This window comes from Mobula birostris, chromosome 14 (assembly GCF_030028105.1).
Source record: "Mobula birostris isolate sMobBir1 chromosome 14, sMobBir1.hap1, whole genome shotgun sequence".
NCBI lineage: Eukaryota > Metazoa > Chordata > Chondrichthyes > Myliobatiformes > Myliobatidae > Mobula > Mobula birostris.
Genome location: NC_092383.1, coordinates 6,416,282 through 6,435,230, shown reverse-complemented (window position 1 = coordinate 6,435,230; position 18,949 = coordinate 6,416,282). Strand labels below are relative to the sequence as shown.

The following is an 18,949-nucleotide window of genomic DNA, read 5'->3' as shown; positions in this document are numbered from 1 at the left end:
TCCTTTCTATAATGATGAATGGTCTTAGCCTGATAATGTCGAATGTTCATTCCCCTCCATAGGTGCTGAGTCCTCCAGCATTTTGGATGTGTTCTGGATTTCCAGCATCAGAAGAGCTAGGTTTTCATAAGATCCCCTTCATTTTTCTAAACTCCAGAATAGAATAGGCCCACAGCATCCGAGGTTGTGCCCTCTGGTCCTGTGCTTCTTCACTATAGGAAACAGCCTCTCCTCGTCCACTCTATCTAGGCCTTTCAATTTTCAATAGTTTCAATGAGGTCCCCCATCATTCTTCTAAACTCCAGCCAGTACAGGTCCAGAGCCATCAAATGTATCTATGTGTTAATCCTTTCATGCCCAGGGTCACTTTTGTCAATTCTCCTCTGGGTCCTCTCGAATGCCATCCTTTCTTAGATTAAGGGGCCCAAAACTATTCACAATACTCCAGATGCAGTGTGACCAATGTTTTATCAATTCCCAGCATTACATCCTTGCTTTTTGCTTTTTGTACTCTAGTACTTTCAAAACAAATGCTAACATTGCATTTGCCTTCCTTACCACTGACTCAATCTACAAGTTAACCTTCAGGAAATCCTGCAATGAGGACTCCCAAGTCACTTTGCACCTCTGATTTCTGAGTTTTCTCCTCATTTAGCAAACAAGTCATTGGCTTTATTGCTTCCTCTAAAATGTATGACTATACACTTCCCTAAATTATATTCCATCTGCCACTCCTTTGTCCATTCTTTGTCCTTCTGCAGCCTCCCTGCTTCCTCAACACTTCCTATTCCTCCACCTTTCTTTGTATTATCCACAAACGTGACCACAAGGTCATCAATTCCGTCGTCTAACCATTGACATATACCGTGAAAAGAAGCAGACCGACCCCTGCAGAATACCACTGGTCACCAGCAGCCAATTAACCAATAGGGAGTGCTGTACTTCGACTCCCAAGTCCCTTTGTACCCCTGATTCTGATTTGTCAGTTGTCTGCTTGTCCTCTTGTTTCCTCCAATAGCCTGGTCTTTATTAACTCCTTTCCTGTCAGCAGTTCGAGGACAGAGCAAGGTTCAGTGCCTTGTCAGAATACGCCATGAGACAGGTAGCAGAACACCCATGTAAATAATTCAACCGAAGCTGGGTAAGGAGAGAATGATGGAGAGGAGGGGGAGGGCAGGGGATTCAAGAGGAGAGAGGGATTTGGGGTGTTGAAGGGTTTAAGGGAAGTTGGCAAAGGGAAGAGACTGAGGGTTAGTGATGTGGGAGGAGTGGTAGGGTGACTGGAGGAGGGAGCATTAATTTTCTTGTAGGCATTCACGATAGAACAAAGAAATACAATAGAACCAATGAAAAACTACAAAGACTGACGAGCAATGAATGTGCAAAAAACAGGATGGCGCAAATACAGAAAAAAACAAATAATAAATATATAAGCAAGACACACACACAAAAATACTGGTGAACGCAGCAGGCCAGGCAGCATCTATAGAAAGAAGTACAGTCGACGTTTTGGGCTGAGACCCAAGTTCATAAGTGATACTTGAGAACTAGAGTGCTTGAAAGTCAATCTATTTGTTGTGTTCAGTGATCAGTGTGGAGGTGAGTGAAGTTTTTCACTCTGGTTCAGGAGCCTGACGGTTGTAGGGTAAAACTATTCTTGAACCCGGTGGTGCAGAATGTAAGGCTCTTGCAGCTGCTTTCCAATGGTAGCAGTGAGAAGAAAGCATGACCTGGGTGGTGGGGATCCTTGGTGACGGATAGTGCTTCCTTTCTTGTGGCTGTGATCAATGACTGGGTTGGACCCAGCGAAATCTTAGGTTGAGTTGGGCGATCAGTTCAGAGCTGAGGTGGGTGAAGTTACCCACGTAGGGTAACAATTGTTCCTGAACCTGGTGGTGTGGGACCCAAGTCTCCTGAACCTCCTCCCAATAGAAGCAGTGAGAAGAGAGGCAGAACAGAGTCCACCGTACAAAGTGTTTCTCCAACACCCCCCCAACCCCCCCACCCGCCCCCGCCCCCCCAGACCAGGCTGTTTTACTTGGGACTAGATTTATTTAGTTGCTATTTGCTCTTGTGACCTAATTACTTTGTAAACAGGAAGCAATCTAGTTTTCCTGAGTTTAAACAAAATACCAATGCTCTTTTAGAGGCTGACCTTTGATTGACTTCACGCTCGGAGATTTTGAATGGAGTGCGCTCTTATCCTACCCTCCAGTCTCCCCGGCGTTTGACTGGGTGGGAGAGGGTGGTGATTCCTTACGGGAATAGAACCTCAATCCAGTTACATGCTGCACCCTAACTCCCTTCACCCACCCACACTTCACATTGCTTAAAATCCTGAAGCAGGAAACTTCAGTCTTGGATTTTAAACTACTTGCTTAAGCGGTCTGCTACTTTTCAAGGGACTGTTTGATGGCCCTGGGCCTGTATGTACCGGAGTTCAGAAGAATGGGGTGGAGATCTCATTGAAACATCAAATATTGGAAGGCCTAGATCAGGGGTTCGCAACCTATTTTAAGCTATGGACCCCTACAATCTGTGGTCCCCTGGCCTAGATAGAGTAGACTCTGGAGTGGATGTTTCCTATAGTGCGGGAGTCTAGGACCAACGGGAGTAGAAGGACATCCTTTTAGAACAGAGATGAGGAGGAATTTCTTTAGCCAGATGGTGGTGAATCTGTGGAGGCCAAGTCATTGGGTATATTTAAGGCAGAGGTCGGTAGAAGCTTGATTCGTCAAGACATGAAGGGCTACAGGGAGAAGGCAGTTGATTGGGGCTGAGAGGGAAATGGATCAGCCATGATGAAATGGCAGAGCAGACTTGATGGGCCAAATGACCTAATTCTGCTCCTATATCCTCTGGTCTTAAGTGGTGGATGAAGGTTCAATTTCAACTTTTAAGTGAAATTTGGATAGGTACATGAATGGGAAGGGTGAGGAAGGCTATGGTCCGGGTGCAGGTCGATGGAATGAGGCAGATGAATAGTTCGGCATGGACTAGGTGAGCTAGAAGGGCCTACTTCTATGCTGTAGTGTTCTATGACATGTTATTCCAACGGGGGAGCGCTCCCCGAATTTAGATGATAAAGAATTGATTTGACTAAAGCTTTCCGACAGGATGGAGGAAAAGGGTCCATTTTTATTGTTTGCGGTCTCAGAGCAGAAGGCAGTAGCAGAAAATATAGCTAGGCCTTTCCTAGTGAAGTTAAGAAAGTCGGCTGCAGATAAGGAATAATAGAAATTTGATAATTCCTTCATCAAATGACACCTATTAATTCTAAGTTTGAAATTGATATAAATTGTGTTAACTAAAGCTAAGAGAAAGGTGGAAAAGATTTCTACAGCAACACACACAACTCTGCCATGGACACTCCTAAGCCAACAGAAGCTCCAGAGACCTCATCCCAGAGAGAGGAAGGATCTACCATGAAGATCGGCTACACCTTGGACAACTTGAAAGACTGGGGCAGAGAACTCTGGCGAGCTGCCGTTGCTGTCCTATGCTCCAGTAGGGGTGATGGCTTTAAGAAGAAGACAACACACAAAATGTTGGAGGAATTCGGCAAGTCAGGCAGTACCTATGGAGAAGAATGAACAGTCAGCACTTCAGACCAAAACCCTTCACCAGTCAGTCCTGATGAAGGATCTTAGCTTGAAATGTCGACTGTCCTCTCCATAGGTGTTACCTCACTTGCTGAGTTGCTCCAGTATTTTTTGTGTGTTGCAAGGGAAAGGTGGAAAAGGTTTATGGAGCAACACACATACAACTCTGGAAGAACTCAGCAGCGGAATAACGATGCTTTTGGTAGAGACCCTTCATCAGGACTGAAACACCAACTGTTTATTCCTCTCCATTGATGCTGCCTGACTTGCTGAGTTCCTCCAGCATTTTGTGTGTTAAGATTTCCGGCTTCTTGAACCTCCGGTGTAAAATATCTGAGTTTAGGTTAGATTCGTGGATGGGTTGTTGAATAGTCTCATCCTGTTCCCCATACACTGTTCTATAAAACCCAGCTTACTTCTGTAAGCAATGTGTGGAGTATAAACTACTTTCTCTCCTGTTGTGATAAATTTTAAATTTTGTTTCAGGGCCGCTCGGTAGTGTAGTGGTTAACACAACACTTTACAGTACAGGTGATGGGGGTTCAACTCCCCATTGCTGCCTGTAAGAAGCTTTTATGTTCTCCCGGTCAACACATGGGTTTCCTCCAGGTGCTCCGGTTTCCTCCCACAGTCCAAAGCTGTACCGATTGGTAGGATAATTGGTCATTGTAAATTGTCTGTGATTGGGACAGGGTAAAATTGGAGGTTGTTGGTGGCAGGGCTTGAAGAACTGTTTCTCAATAAATAAAATGCAGTTTGACATCTATTCATAATCCTTTTTGAAAGGAGGTGGAGGCAGAATTCTGTGAATGGACCTTGTCCACCAGCTCCCTCAATTTAGCCTTCATCGTGTCTGTGCTCAATACGAGCAAGGCAATCCAGCAGCCAGACCAAAGCACCATAAACCATCTGTGGGCAGATGATAAAGCTGGATCAGAACAAGCTAGAGACACAGAACACTGGTTTAGTGGAGCAGCCAGCAAGTTAAGCACTGATGACAGGAAATTCTTAACAGAAAGATTGATCAAAACATGCTGTGGACTTCCTGATGTACAGTGGAACTAAACACTGGAGTCACTGAAACCAAACCAGCAGATGGATACTGTGATGCAAGAACTGAATGCTGTTTCTCAAGATTAAAAAAAGACTCGATAATAAGTTTCGTACGCTTAAAACTAATAAGACACAGGAGCAGAGTTAGATAATTCTGCCCATCGAGTCTTCTCTGCCATTCGATCTTGGCTGATTTATTATCCCTCTTAACCCTTTTCTCTTGCCTTCTATCTGTAACCTTTTGACACCCTTACTCATCAAGAACCTATCAACCTCCACTTTAAATATACTTACTTTCATTAATTTAAGAGATACAGCGTGGGATTGGCTTTTCAGTGCTGCCGATCAACCCATCTATTTAAAACAAGCCTGATCACAGGACAATTTACAAAGACCAATTAACCTACTAACCACTACATCTTTGGACTGTGGGGGGAATCCCACACGGACACAGGCACAATGTTCGAACACCTTACAGGCGCGCACCAGAATTGAACTGCAAACTCCAATGCCCAAAGCTAACCACTAAGCTACTGAGGCACCCTGTGACTTGGCCTCCGCAGGCGTCTCGAGGAGGTAACCAAGAGACTGCAGGTGCTCAAATCCTGGATCTCATCGAGCCAGGCAGCATCTGTGAAGGGAAATGGACAATCGATGCTTTGGGTCCAGACCCTTCAGCTGGACAGAAAAGACAGAGGGTGAGGGGAGGGGTGGAGCAAGAACTGGTGAGGAGGGTGATTGGTAGATGGAGGAGGGAGTGGAGGTAGTTCACTTTGCCTCAACATGTTTAAGGACTAGCTGGAAGGACAGATGCACTAACACCAGCATAATGGGGGAGGCCAACATGAACAGCATCTCCACCATGATAAAGCAACACCAACTCCGATGGATCGGTCATGTCATTCAGATGCCTAACTCATATCTCCTCAAACAGACCCTTTATTCCCAATGAAAAGGTCAGTGAACCCCTGGTGGGCAAAAGGAATGCTTCAAAGATAACATCAAATTCAGCCTGAAAAATTCAACTTTCCATCTAAAGGCTGGGAAGACATGGCACTCAGTAAGATCCACCTGGAGCAAATCTGTTCGAGGGGGGAGCTGTACCACATTAGAATGACCTCTGCTGTGCCTCAGAGAACAAGCGGCAGCTGTGAAAGGAGAGTCTGAACAACTAAAAGACCCAGCCACAATTACCCCTGTCCACACTGAATCAGAATATGTGGATTCCCCACTGGACTCCATAGCCGTCTGAGGACCCACCAACAGGCAACCTTTAGGCATGAACACTTACTTCCCTAACTTCCATTAATGCCCCTCCTCCCCTTCATACCCCAACCCTCATTATTTATTTTTTCCTTTTTTTCCTCTCACTGTGTCCCTTTCACAATCACTCCTTGCCTGCTCCCCATCTTCCTCTGGTGCTCCCCTCCCCCTTTCTTTCTCCCTAGGCCTCCCGTCCCATGATCCTCTCCCTTCTCCAGCCTTGTATCCCTTTTGCCAATCAACTTTCCAGCACTTAGCTTCATCCCTCCCCCTCCTGTCTTCTCCTATCATTTCGGATCTCCCCCTCCCCCTCTCAAATCTCTTCTTTCAGTTAGTCCTGACGAAGGGTCTCGGCCCAAAATGTTGACTGTACCGCTTCCTACAGATGCTGCCTGGCCTGCTGTGTTCCACCAGCATTTTGTGTCTTGCTTGTACTTCCAGCACCTGCAGATTTCCTCGTGTTTGCATTTAGATCATACTCCATTTGAGTGATCGCACTAATACTATCTGTTTGCTAGTGTAGTTAGAGGGGTCATCTTGAAGAGGATGACTCACAAAGGAGATATCAATAGGTTTCTACCCATCTTTCCCACTCCTGTATTCCAACAGTCTACAGCAGCATTAGCCGTATTAATTATCCTTCTGCAAAGCTTTAGTAACACTAAACATCAGTCAGGGTATCAAGTTCAGGAGTAGAGACATTACGTTGCAGACACAAGTCAGTGGGGAGACCACACCTGCATTGTAGGAATCTCCCTGTGACTGCGTGGGTTTCCTCTGGGTGCTCTGGTTTCCTCCCACATTCCAAAGACAAGCAGGTTAAGGTTAGTGAGCTGTGGGCATACAATATTAGCGCCCAAGGCTTGGTGACACTTGGGGTCTGCCCAGCACAATCCTCACTGATTTGTTTTGATGCAAATAATGCATTTCACTGTATGTTTGACAAATAAAGCTAATCTTTTATCTTTTTTAAAAATTCGTACCCTATTATAAGATATTGTCAAGCCGAAGTGCAGGCAGTCAAGATTTATTATTACAGCTCAGTAACAGACCCTTCCCACCCAACAAAACTCCTCTGCCTAATTATACCCGTATGACCAATTCCCTGGAAAATGAGGGGGAGATTTGATAGAGGGATACAAAATTATGGAGGGGTATGGATAGGGTAAATACAAGCAGGCTTTTTCCACTGAGGTTGGATGGGGCCAGAACTGGAAGTCATAGATTTTGGATAAAAGCTGAAATACGTACAGTGAGGAGAACCTGAAGGGGAACTTTGTAACTTAGAGGATGGTGTGAGTGCGAAAGAGCTGCCAGCGGAAGTGATGGGTGCATGTTTGATTGCAACATTCAATCCAGGGGTTCCCAATCTTTCTTTATGCCGTGGACCAATTAAACAAGAGGTCCCATGGACCCCCACGTTGGGTACCATTGATTTAATAGAAGTTTGGGTAAGTACATGGATGGGAAGGCTTCGATCCAGGTGTGGGTTGATGGGACGGGGCAGAATAACGGTTCAGCATGGATTAGATGGGCCAAAAGGCCTCTTTCTGTGCTGTAGTGCTCTGAATATGTGACCAGACAGGACCTCAGGGTTGTAAACTGGATGATACAGCTTCAGGGGAGAGGATGGAAATTGCTTCTCTCTCCACAGATGCTGACTGATCAGCAGAGTGTTTCTTACATCTTCTGGTTCTTCTCATCTTGGATAAGTACATCGATGGGAGGGGTATGGAGATTTTATTTTAGTGATACTGCACACAGTAGGCCCTTCCCGTTGCTGAACCACGCCACCACAGCCACCCTGACAAACCCGATGAACCCTAACCTAATCACGGGACAGTTTACAATTAACCTACCCGGTATATCTTTGGACTGTGGGAGGAAGCCAGAGCACCTGGAGAAAACCCTCGTTCCACAGGGAGGACATATAGGGATGCCTTACAGAATGGTGGCGGAATTGAGCTCCAAACTCTGGAACGCCCCAAACCGTAATAGCGTCCTTTCAACTGCCACCATGAGAAGCAGGTCAACGGAGGGAGGCAGAGTTACAACTCGGCATGGACTAGGTGGGACAATGGGCCCATTTCTGTTCTGTAGTGCTCGACGGAGGGACCAACTAACTTGCTTCTTCAGTGACAGAATGTGACCGGGTACAAAGACGAGATACAACCCATTCATAATGCAAATATTTTATTATCAACAAGTGACTCATCTTGTTGTTTACTGGTACGTTAGCTTTGTTGTCTTGGTACTAATAGTATGGCAGAACTACACACCAAAGCTAGGCTTTCCACCTATTTTTGGTGCATAATTGAATCTGGTGTTGAATGAGTATATGGAAACCAAAGTGCTTTTTCCTGTTGTGTTCTGTATTCATAGACATTGCACCATACATAAATAATTACAATGTAAAAATGACTCCATTATTTACAAGTATAATATATAATTCATATAATATATAAAACTTTATATTAAATCTAGGTAAATGATATTTGGAATAATCTGGTCTTTTTTTAATATAGGATCTCATTCCTGGAGTTTGACTGTTATCTGTTGTTAAGCATTATTTCCAGCCAGCAAGGACAAGATGTTATGAACTGTCTTGAATAGCACGGACCCCAGCCTTTTGCAAAGCTGATTCGAACACTGTTTGGGTCATACGGCCCGTCCGCATAGTCGGTGTCTGAGGTCTGCTGCAAAAGGCAAGATTTTTCATAGTCAAAAACCTTTATTGAGTATCCGGGCATCACTTTCCGAACGATCAGTGTCCGAGAATTGGGAATGTCCAGCGTTGGGGAATTGACGAAGATAGGATGCTCACTCCGATTGTAGGCCCACACCCCGTCTGGCTCTTTGCTTAACAAGATCCCGTAGCCAATTTTACTTCGAGTCCTTTTGACGGTCTCACTTCTGTTATCCAGAGCCAAGTGACCGAGGCAGAAGCCGTTCCCGTGAGGTAGGTCGTAGAATATACTGACAGACTGTTCATAAACTGTGTACAGGCGCCCAACCCTGGTCCGGTGCTCCCAGTAGGCCACGATGCACCAGTGGCTCGGCTTCATTGTGTCGGGTGAAAGGCTGGCATCTGCAAAGAAGAGAAATGAAGATGTCAGGACACTGATGGTCACACTCAATATCAACTTCAGGCAAACAAAAGAAAACTTACATTTCTATAGTGCATTTAACATCCCTTTCAACATGTCCCAAAGGGCCTTTTTTTTTTGCAAACAATAAAGTATTTGAAAGATAGTCAGTTACCAATTAAGGCAGCAAGCTCTTCAGTAACAGCAATACAAGGACTGCTACTGCTGATTATCAGCAGGCCAGGGCAGAAGGAATAACCCTGTTTTTCTTTAATATATTGCTGAAGAATATTTGATATTTCCCCGAGAGTTAGAACACAGAACAGTATGGCCCTTTGGCCCACAAAGTAGTGTTGGCCCTTTAACCTACTATAAGATCAATCTAATCCTTTCTTCTCACACAAAAAAAAGGTCGAAGTTCCTCCCGGCGTTTTGGGCTTGCCATTTCTTTGGCGTCTGTCTGCTGTATGAGGCCGAGTTGCCAGCTCGACGCTGAACCCAGCACGGTTGGAAAGTGCACAAGGAGCCAGCCAATTCCAACCCAGGACCTGGTGCCAGACCACACCACCACAGGACAGACTTCCTCCACTGCCCTCCATTTATCCTTCACCTACCTGCCCAACTAAGGGCCTCCCAAACGTCTCTGTAGCGGCAAAACCAAACCAAAACGAGAAAACAATTACCGCTAGCCTGCCACTGTAACGGATTTGTATATACTTGCACGACACGCCCCCCCCCACCAGCTTCTATGATTACTACCAAAGTCGAATCCTTCATTCGACTCTTCATTAGCAACTAGCAAACGTGTAATCTTGAAGCGATGAAACATACCACTATGTAAGCTAAGCAGTATTAAGCAGTCAGCAAAAGATGTACTAAACTGTCACGAAATAAACAAGAATACGTAACTTATTCCCTTCGCCATTACCATGCCCCAATCATGTGACCAGTTACCACGATAACCACACAACACAGAATATAAAGCACACAGAGAACGGATACATGGCTCTTACAGACCCTAATGTACCTGCCCCTACCACCACCCCTGGCAGTATGTTCCACCCACTCACCACTCTCTGTTTATGCAGTACCAAGGGTTCACTGAGTACCGAAGAAAGTTGCCTTTTGCATGAGAGGACTGCCAGCTCTTTCCCCTGGGTGATCGGCGTAGTGGAGGAATCTCCAGTTGTCCTGACTGACAAATATCATTCCCCCAGTCGCTCTCGATCAGATCACTTTCCCATCATCACACAGCTGTTTGCTGGGTTTCCCGTGATTTTATTTAGAGATGCGGAGTAGAACAGACCCTTCCAGCCACGCCAGCCAGCAATCCCCAATAAGCCTAACTTAATCATGGGACAATTAAACACTGACATTTCACAGACAGAAAATCAAACGTGGGCATCTGGAAGCTGTAAAAGAAAACTACAGAAATATATAGTAAGTCTTTCTTTTTAATTCATCACGCCCATGTTTGCTATTCCAATGGGGCATTGCAACTATATATTTATGTAAATAGTATTACTTTTTCCAAATTAGCTGTTAGTTCCATTCACATACAGTACTGTGCAAGTCTTAGGCACGTTCAGGGTGCTGGAGACTTTTTTTTTTACAGTACTGTATTTGTCTACGTGGAGGGGTGCAGATACACCCAGCCCTGAGACACCAAGCAAGGTCACTGGATTCCAAACTATTTGTTTATTGACCATATCATTACAGAATATCTCTCTGGTGCTTCTCACTCCCTCCCCTCTCCCTTCCCCTTTACGCAGCCATGATTCCCCTCTCCTTGACCCTTCCACTCTCGGTCCACAATAGAGACCCATACGAGAATCACGTTTATTATCACTCACATGTCATGATTTTTTTTGCGACAGCAGTACGGTGCAATACATAAAATTACTACAGTACTGTGCAAACATCTTAGGCACCCTAGCTACATACACGTGCCTAACACTTTTGCAAGGTACTGTAGGTGTTTCTGGCACAAAATTTAACACTCATAAGTTACAGATTAGCTTTATTCGTCACATGTACATCGAAACATACAGTGAAATGCACTGTTCGCATTAAATCAAATCAACTGCGATTGTGCTGGTCACGCCTGCTGCCCGTGTCAACATAGCATACCCACAACTCACTCACCCTACCCCGCATCTTTCCAATGTGGGAGGAAACTGGAGCACCCAGAGGAAAATCATGCAGCCACGGAGAGAATGTACAAACTCCTTACAGAGAGCGGCAGGAACCGAACACCCATTGATGATTGCTGGTGCTGTAAAACCATGTGCTAGCCACTATGTTGGCAGTAACATTACTAATCACCCCTTCGCCTGTTGTCAGATTCCGAACAATCAAGTCCTCAAGCAACATAGCCAGAGACAGACCCTCTGGCTCAACCAGTCCATACGGTCTACGGTGCTCTAGTCTCAATTTCCTGTGTTTGGCCGTTCCCTCTAAGCCCAGTGCCTCCACACATCTATTTCAGTGCTTCTTACTATTGTACATATCTCAACCTCTTCCCCCCGGCAGCTCGATCCATATAAGCACCACCCTCTACGTGAAAAACGTTGCCCCTCAGGTCCCTTCGAAATTTCCTCCCTCTCGTCCTAAATCTATGCCTCTCGTCTTACCCGGGGAGAAGAGAGCTACCATCCACCTTATCCATGCCACTCAGAATTTTAAACATTTCTATAAGGTCACTCCTCAATCTCTGATGTTGCAAGAAATAGACCTAGCCTGGTCTTGGCAACATCCTTGTAAAGAACCAATGTTAGAACCGTCATCTTCAAATACTTAGAATGAGATTTCCGTATGTAAACACTTGGCTGTAACATGTTGCAGTTACAAGTTGTGGTCAGTGTGTGGTGCTGTCGACAAAATCGTGAAGTCTTTCATTTCAACCAATATTTCATTGCTAAATAAGTGAAGTTATCAACTGACTTGGCCAACTGAACTAACTTCTTCCAATGAATTGCATAGCTTATACTGCATCTCAGTATCGACTAAATGCTGCAACCTCGTCGCATTTGGGCGGCAGCAAGTTCCTTGCTGTAGATGGAAATGCATTCTCCACAAAACACACAGAAAATGCTGGAGGAACTCAGCAAGTCAGGCAGCATCTCTGAGAGAAATAAACAGTTGATGTTTCGGGACGAGATCTTTCATTTACAGATGTGAAAAGATTCATTAAGTATCGTTTATTGCAGGCGTTCCTAACCTGGGGCCCGTGGGTTCATTGCATCAAAAAGGTTGGAACCCCTGATTTACTGGGAGGACTGCATTTTACTGTGTGGCTGGGCACAGTTCAAACTTCAGCAGTAAATTCACCAATGACACAACTGTCACTGGCAGAATCTCAGATGGTAACGAGGAGGCATATGGTTGAATGATGTCGCCAACAACAGCTTTGTACACAACGTCAGAAGGATCAAGGAGTTCACTGTGGACGTCAGGAAGTGGACATCGAGGGAACACAAATCAGTCCTCATTGAGGGATCAGTAGTGGAAAGGGTGAGTAGATTCAAGTGCCTGGGTTGTCAACATCTCTGGAGATCTATCCTGGGCCCAACATATTGACCCAATTACAAAGAATTACAGTGGCTAAATTTCATTACAAATTTGAGAATTGCTATGACACTCACAAATTTCTACAGATGTACCACGGAAAGCACTGATGAGATACATCACTGTCCCGTACGGATGTACCAACTCATAGGATCGGAAGAAGCTGCAGAGAGTTGCACACTCAGCCAGCTCAATCGCAGGCACTCACCTCTCCGCCACTGAAGACATCTTCAATAGGTGATCCCTCAAGAAGGCAGCAACCATCTTAAGGGGACCCAGGGGAGCTGATAGGCAGGTAAGAAGAGGTACCTGTAGTGTTCTGTATGACTCTGTATCCCCACTCATTCAAACCCTCACTGATCTATTTCAACGCCAGTTTCCAGCACTCTCTCTGTGGCCCTTGATTTCCTTAATGCCTGGAATTTGAGTTGGCACAATGACCGAGACCCATTACTTCACCATCGTCTGATCAAAGAAAATTTCTCTTGCTAAGTCACCCAACCTTCTGCAGCACATTTGATCAGTAGATGCCTCATGCCATGGATAAGAAGAAATCATAAACCCATTTGTTAACCTTTGTCATACCACATGGCACATAATGACAATGCCCTCAAGTCATTTTTTACTGTCATTTCGACCATAACTGCTGGTACAGTACACAATAAAAACGAGACAACGTTTTTCAGGACCATGGTTCTACATGAAACAATACAAAAACTACACTGAACTACGTAAAACAACACAAAAACTACACTAGACTACAGACCCACCCAGGACTGCATAAAGTGCACAAAACAGTGCAGGCACTACAATAAATAATAAACAAGACAATAGGCACAGTAGAGGGCAGAAGGTTGGTGTCAGTCCAGGTTCTGGGTATTGAGGAGTCTGATGGCTTGGGGGAAGAAACTGTTACATAGTCTGGCTGTGAGAGCCCGAATACTTTGGTGCCTTTTGCCAGATGGCAGCAGCAGAATGGACCTGTACTAATTTGTCCCATATTTCATTTAAATGAATAATCTGTTACTCAGTTTGTCTTTTTTTTAAAATATACTTTTAACTTCAACGAACTGGGGCAGCCGCTTAATTAGGCCAAAATGCCCTGGTCCCGGTGTGTTCCAATTAATTAGAATCCATGGTATTTCATCCCAAACTTGCTCGACAGTGCAACCGCACCTCGCAGAACAAACAGCATGAGTGACCGATCCATAATCTCAGCCCGATCACCAGCCGGCGAGACGGAAGCGGCACTTGGCGGACAGCCACGTAAGCAGGGCGAATCCCTCACCAGCTTCTCTCTCCCTCCAACACAGCACTGGAGTCTGTACAGATATATGGTCCCGTGATGAGATTAGTAGTACTTGCAATGACCTCACTAAAGAGATTACAGATCGCTGTGCACCTTCGGCAGAGTCTGGAATTCGCTGGCTGTAGGGTTGACAGGTTAACGATGCCTTACAAGAAATATGTTCTATATTAATGTCTATTTTATTAAATGTGGTTTCTCCTACACTGCATTTACATCCATTGACTAGCCGGCTTTGTGACGACACTGGAGCAACTTTGACATCAATATGCCTGCAATTAGAACTCAATTCCTAGTTCATGCCGAGCTCACAATCTGAATTGATATCTAAGTGTGAGTGACTCCAAACCCCCAAATACAAACTCTTCTCTTCACCGTCACCTTCAATATTTTACATCACATTGAAAAAGAAGTTAGAATAACAGAACTAAATAGAATCAGCTTATTATCTCCAACAAATGTCGTGACATTTGTTGTTTAGCTGCAAAAGTACAGTGCAATACATAACTATAAATTACAATCAGTATATATACAATAAATTAAACAAACAGTGCAAAAAGAGATGAATGAAAGAAGAGCAGTGGGGTAGTGGTTCATTGTCCATTCAGAAATCTGATGTCGGAGGGGAAGAAGCTGTTCCTAAAATGTTGAGTGTGTGTCTTCAGGCTCCTGGACCTCCTCCCTGATGGTAGCAATGAGAAGAGGGTATGTCCTGGGTGGCGAGAGTCCTTCATGATGGGTGCCACCGTTTGAAGGTGCTCTGGATGTTGGGGTCACGCTGACTTGACCCTGGGTGGGTTTCCTCGGACATACTGAAGCGCGGCACGGCCGCGTAGCAACTGAGGACGAAATACTAAGCAGGTCGGCTAAAGGCAGGTTCTGGAGAGGCTGTGTTCACCAGGACTAATAAAAATGGTGCAAGCACGTAAATAATGAAACTCATACTGACACTACACCCGCATCAGACTGGCTCGCTTACCCTACACATACGCACACACTGGAGACTGGAAGCCTGTCTTGGGAGTTGGAGGACTATCCGTGTGTGGGAGTAAGTAGGTGGAAAGGAGGAAAAGGGTTTGTTTTACCGTTGTTGTTTTGTTGCTTGCTGTGCCCCCCGCTGTAGGCGTATTACGTTGGCGCGGGTATGTGTGGCACCACTTGTGGGCTGCCCCCAGCACATCCCGAGTTGGTTCTTAATGCCAACAACGTGATTCGCTGCCGGTTTCAATGCACGTGTGACCCCGCCGCTGTCTGTAAGGAGGTTGTACGTTCTTGGCAGAGGTGGGGGGGGGGGGTGCTCCGGTTTCCTCCCACAGTCGGAAGATGTACCGGTTGGTAGGTTAACTGGACACGGAAAATTGTCTCAAGGGTTAAAATCGGGAGATTGCTTCGGGTGGTATGGCTCGACGGGCTGCAAGGGTCGGTCGGTCGGTCGGTCTGTCTGTCTATCTGTATCTGAATCTAACCATGTTTGCAAACAAAATGAAGATAGCAGTTCCAGGTATGAATCTGAAATCTCTCTCTCTCTCACACACACACACACAGACACGTCCCTCAGGCTGTATCTGGGCCTTAGCGCGGAGCAGTAAGACAGGTGTGGGGGAGGGGGCTTCTCTGAGCCAGCATGTCTCCAAGGCTGCGTTCAGCTCTCTGACAACTTATCAGCAGAATGGTGCCCTCTCGACCTCCCTCTCCTCATGCCGTCAGTTCTGATTAACTCACACCACGGTGATGCCATTTACTTCCCTTTCACACACTTGCTGCCACGGCAGCTCTGAAGCCAGCCTCCTGTCCTCGAGGGGAACTACCTCTCTAATGTTCTTCCTGCCATGAAACGGTGCTCCTCTTTCCCTCAAACCTTCACCCTAGGTCCATCTCTCATACCTTCCGTCCCAGGCTTCCACCTCCCGTTACACCATGCTCACCTCCTGTAGTCAGGGTGCACATCAAAGGAAACAGTGCTGATGATGTGTTGAAAACACGCTAACTCTTACACACACAAAATGCTGGGGGAGCTCAGCAGGTCAAGCTGCATCTACGGAGAGGAATAAACAGTCAACATTTTGGGCTGAGACCCTTCATCAGGACTGGAATGAAAGGGGCAAGCTGGCAGGTGAGGGGGAATGGTGGGTGTGGCTCTCTCTACACTGTCCACCTACGGTATCTGGCATCCACTTACCCCAGAACACCATCACCCTTATCTGAATAACCCACATTGTTAGCAGCTACATATCACCAGTTTCTGCATCAATAACTCTCCTCTCCTTCCTGAGTGGGTCAAGGGTGGAGAGAGGAGAGCTTGGCAGGGGCCACCAGAGAAACAAGCCCTGGAGATATTTTATGGCCTGCTTAGAAGCAGGCCTTTCTTCTCGTGGCCCATTAAACTGTTTCCCAAGTTTTATTAAGGAAGGAGTTGAAATAGTACATGTGCTGCTCTCTTCTTGGCTTCGCGGCTGTGAACTCACTTTTGTGAACTTGACTCCTGAATGTCATTAGCTATTACTGTTCGCGTGTGTTGTTTTTTTGTTCTGCACATTGTTTGAGTTATTTTTTGGGTTTTCTTTGCTTTGTGGCTGCCTGTAAGGAGACAAATCTCAAGGTTGTATACGGGGGTGATTGATAAGGTTGTGGCCTAAGGTAGAAGGAGTCAATTTTAGAAAACCTAGCACATTTACTTTTCCTACATTTACACACTTAGTCCAGCGGTCATGGAGCATACGGATGGATCCCTTCCTTATAGAAGTCGGCAACTTGGACCTCCAGAAAGCAGTCCACAGCAGGGGTGATTGATAAGTTCGTGGCCTAAGGTAAAAGGAGATGAGTTATTAACTTCAAACTTTCTGCATTTTCACTCAAAGAGTTGAACTGCACGTGCATGTAACGAAAGCTGTATAACTCATCTCCTTCTAGGCCACAAATTTATCAATCGCCCCTGCTACGGACCACCTGGAGGTCAAAGACGCTCTCGTTACATGCACGTGCAGTTCAACTCTGAGTGATAATGCAGAAAATTTGAAGTTAATAACTCATCTTCTTCCACCTTAGGCTATGAACTTATCAATCACCCCTGCTGTGGACCACTTCTACAAAGGAAGATCTGTATGCTCCACGACCACTGGACTAAGTGTGTACATGTAGGAGGGGACTATGTTAAAAAATTAATGTGCTATGTTTTCTAAAATTGACTCCTCCTACCTTAGGCCATGAACTTATCAATCACCCCTCGTATAATATACATACTGGACAATGAATGTACTATGAACTTTGCCCGATGGCGGTTGTGACAAGAGAGCCTGGACTGTACGGTGGGAATCATTAATGATGGATGGGGCTTTCTTGTGGCAGTGGTCCATGTTAATGCGCTCAATAGTGGGGAGGGCTTTTTCTGTGATGGATGGGGTCGTTTTCACTGCTTTCTATAGTATACATAGCTTATGTACACACAAATACATGAACTACTTATGTTAAGTTTTTCACAAATACTATTACACCTTTATTTTCCTGTAATTGCCTGCAAGAAAATGAACCAAGATAGTGTATGGTAACGTACACGCACTTTGTACTTTGATAATAAATTTTGCTGATTTATTTTAGACTCTGACGTTGATACTGAATACCTCACCTCAGTTCCTCCTTCAATCCATTTATGAGAGAATGACTGACCCATTTTCAACAGGAGCAGCATCCAGCATCCTGTCTGGCTGCATCAGTGTGTGGTGTAGAAGCCGCAGGGCACCCAACCACAAGATCCTACACAGGATGGGAAAAACTACTGCCAGAATCACTGGGGTCTCCCTTGTGACTTTTACCAGGAGCATTCTATACGAAGGACCTGAAGCATTGTTGAGGATCCCAACCACCCGTCCAACAATCTCTTTGACCCACTACCATCAGGAAGGAGGCACAGGAGCACCAGGACTCGGACCTACCAGACTGGGAAACAGCATCTTCCCTCAGACTGTGAGATTGCTGTATACCCTGTCACCACCAGGGTCTCGTCACAAGGACAGAGAGCTGTTTACGGTTTACCCGAGTTGAGCGCCACCCGCACTTTGAATTTTATTGACATACAGTATTTGTGATAATTTTTTTTATGCTGTGTGAGATAGATGATTTGAGAGTGCATTGTGGTCTGGAAGAAAGTTGTTTCATTTGCTTATATACTGTGCAAAAGTCTTAAGCACACGAGCTGTATATACGTGTGTGTGTGTGTGTGTGTGTATATACACACACATACATATATATACACACACACATATATACACACACACACACACACATATATATACACACACACACACACACGCACACACATATATATATACACACACACACACTATATATATATATATATATATATATATATATATATATATATATATATAGAGCTAGGGTGCCTAAGACCTTTGCACACTAGTGTAACTGTAGTAATTTTATGTACTGCACTGTCCTGGTGTCGCAAAATAAAACACAAATTTCATGCCTTATCTGAGTGATGATAAACCAATTGTTTGGAAGTAAATGTTCTTGCCTGCTGAAATGTTCTTGCCTGCTGTCTCAGGGCTGGGTGTGTCTGCACCCATGCCACCCACCACCCCTGGCACTCTTTCTCTGCCACCTGTCCCACCCCACCTCCAGCGGCGCTCCACCCTCGCCATTCCCAACGTCCTTTGCTCCCGCCAGACTTACAAACTTGCTCTCCGCTGCACATTGACAAATACAGTACTGTGCAAAAGTCTAAGGCACAAATAAATAGCTAGAGTGCACAGAACTGTGCGTGTTTCAAATGACAAAATTGAACTTCAGCTAGAAAGCATTGAAAGGAACCTACCCACGTGTGATGTTCCCTCCTTAGAATTGCGGGGAGACACAGGAAATTAAGTGTCTTCGTGTAATGGTGTGAACATTGTGTGATCTCCCACCCATTCCATTTCAAGATCTACCCCAGGGTCTCTTTAGATACAGAAATGTCCATTGCAACAATTCAACATATCTTTATGCACTAAAAAGCAGAAAAATTAAGCATTAATGGGTGGGACAGTCATGTAGAGGTTAGTGTAACACATTACAAT

At 45.2% G+C, this 18,949-nt stretch overlaps 1 protein-coding gene across 1 annotated transcript in view; it reads right to left on the bottom strand.

The window, feature by feature from the left end:
* Positions 1–8,101: 8,101 nt before the first annotated feature.
* smad6b (SMAD family member 6b) overlaps positions 8,102–18,949 on the bottom strand; it is a 79,837-nt gene continuing 68,989 nt past the window's right edge. Inside the window, exon 4 of the mRNA XM_072278026.1 lies at positions 8,102–9,006. Coding sequence (XP_072134127.1) covers positions 8,468–9,006 — 539 coding nt within the window. The 3' untranslated portion in view covers positions 8,102–8,467. The remainder of the gene's footprint in view (positions 9,007–18,949) is intronic.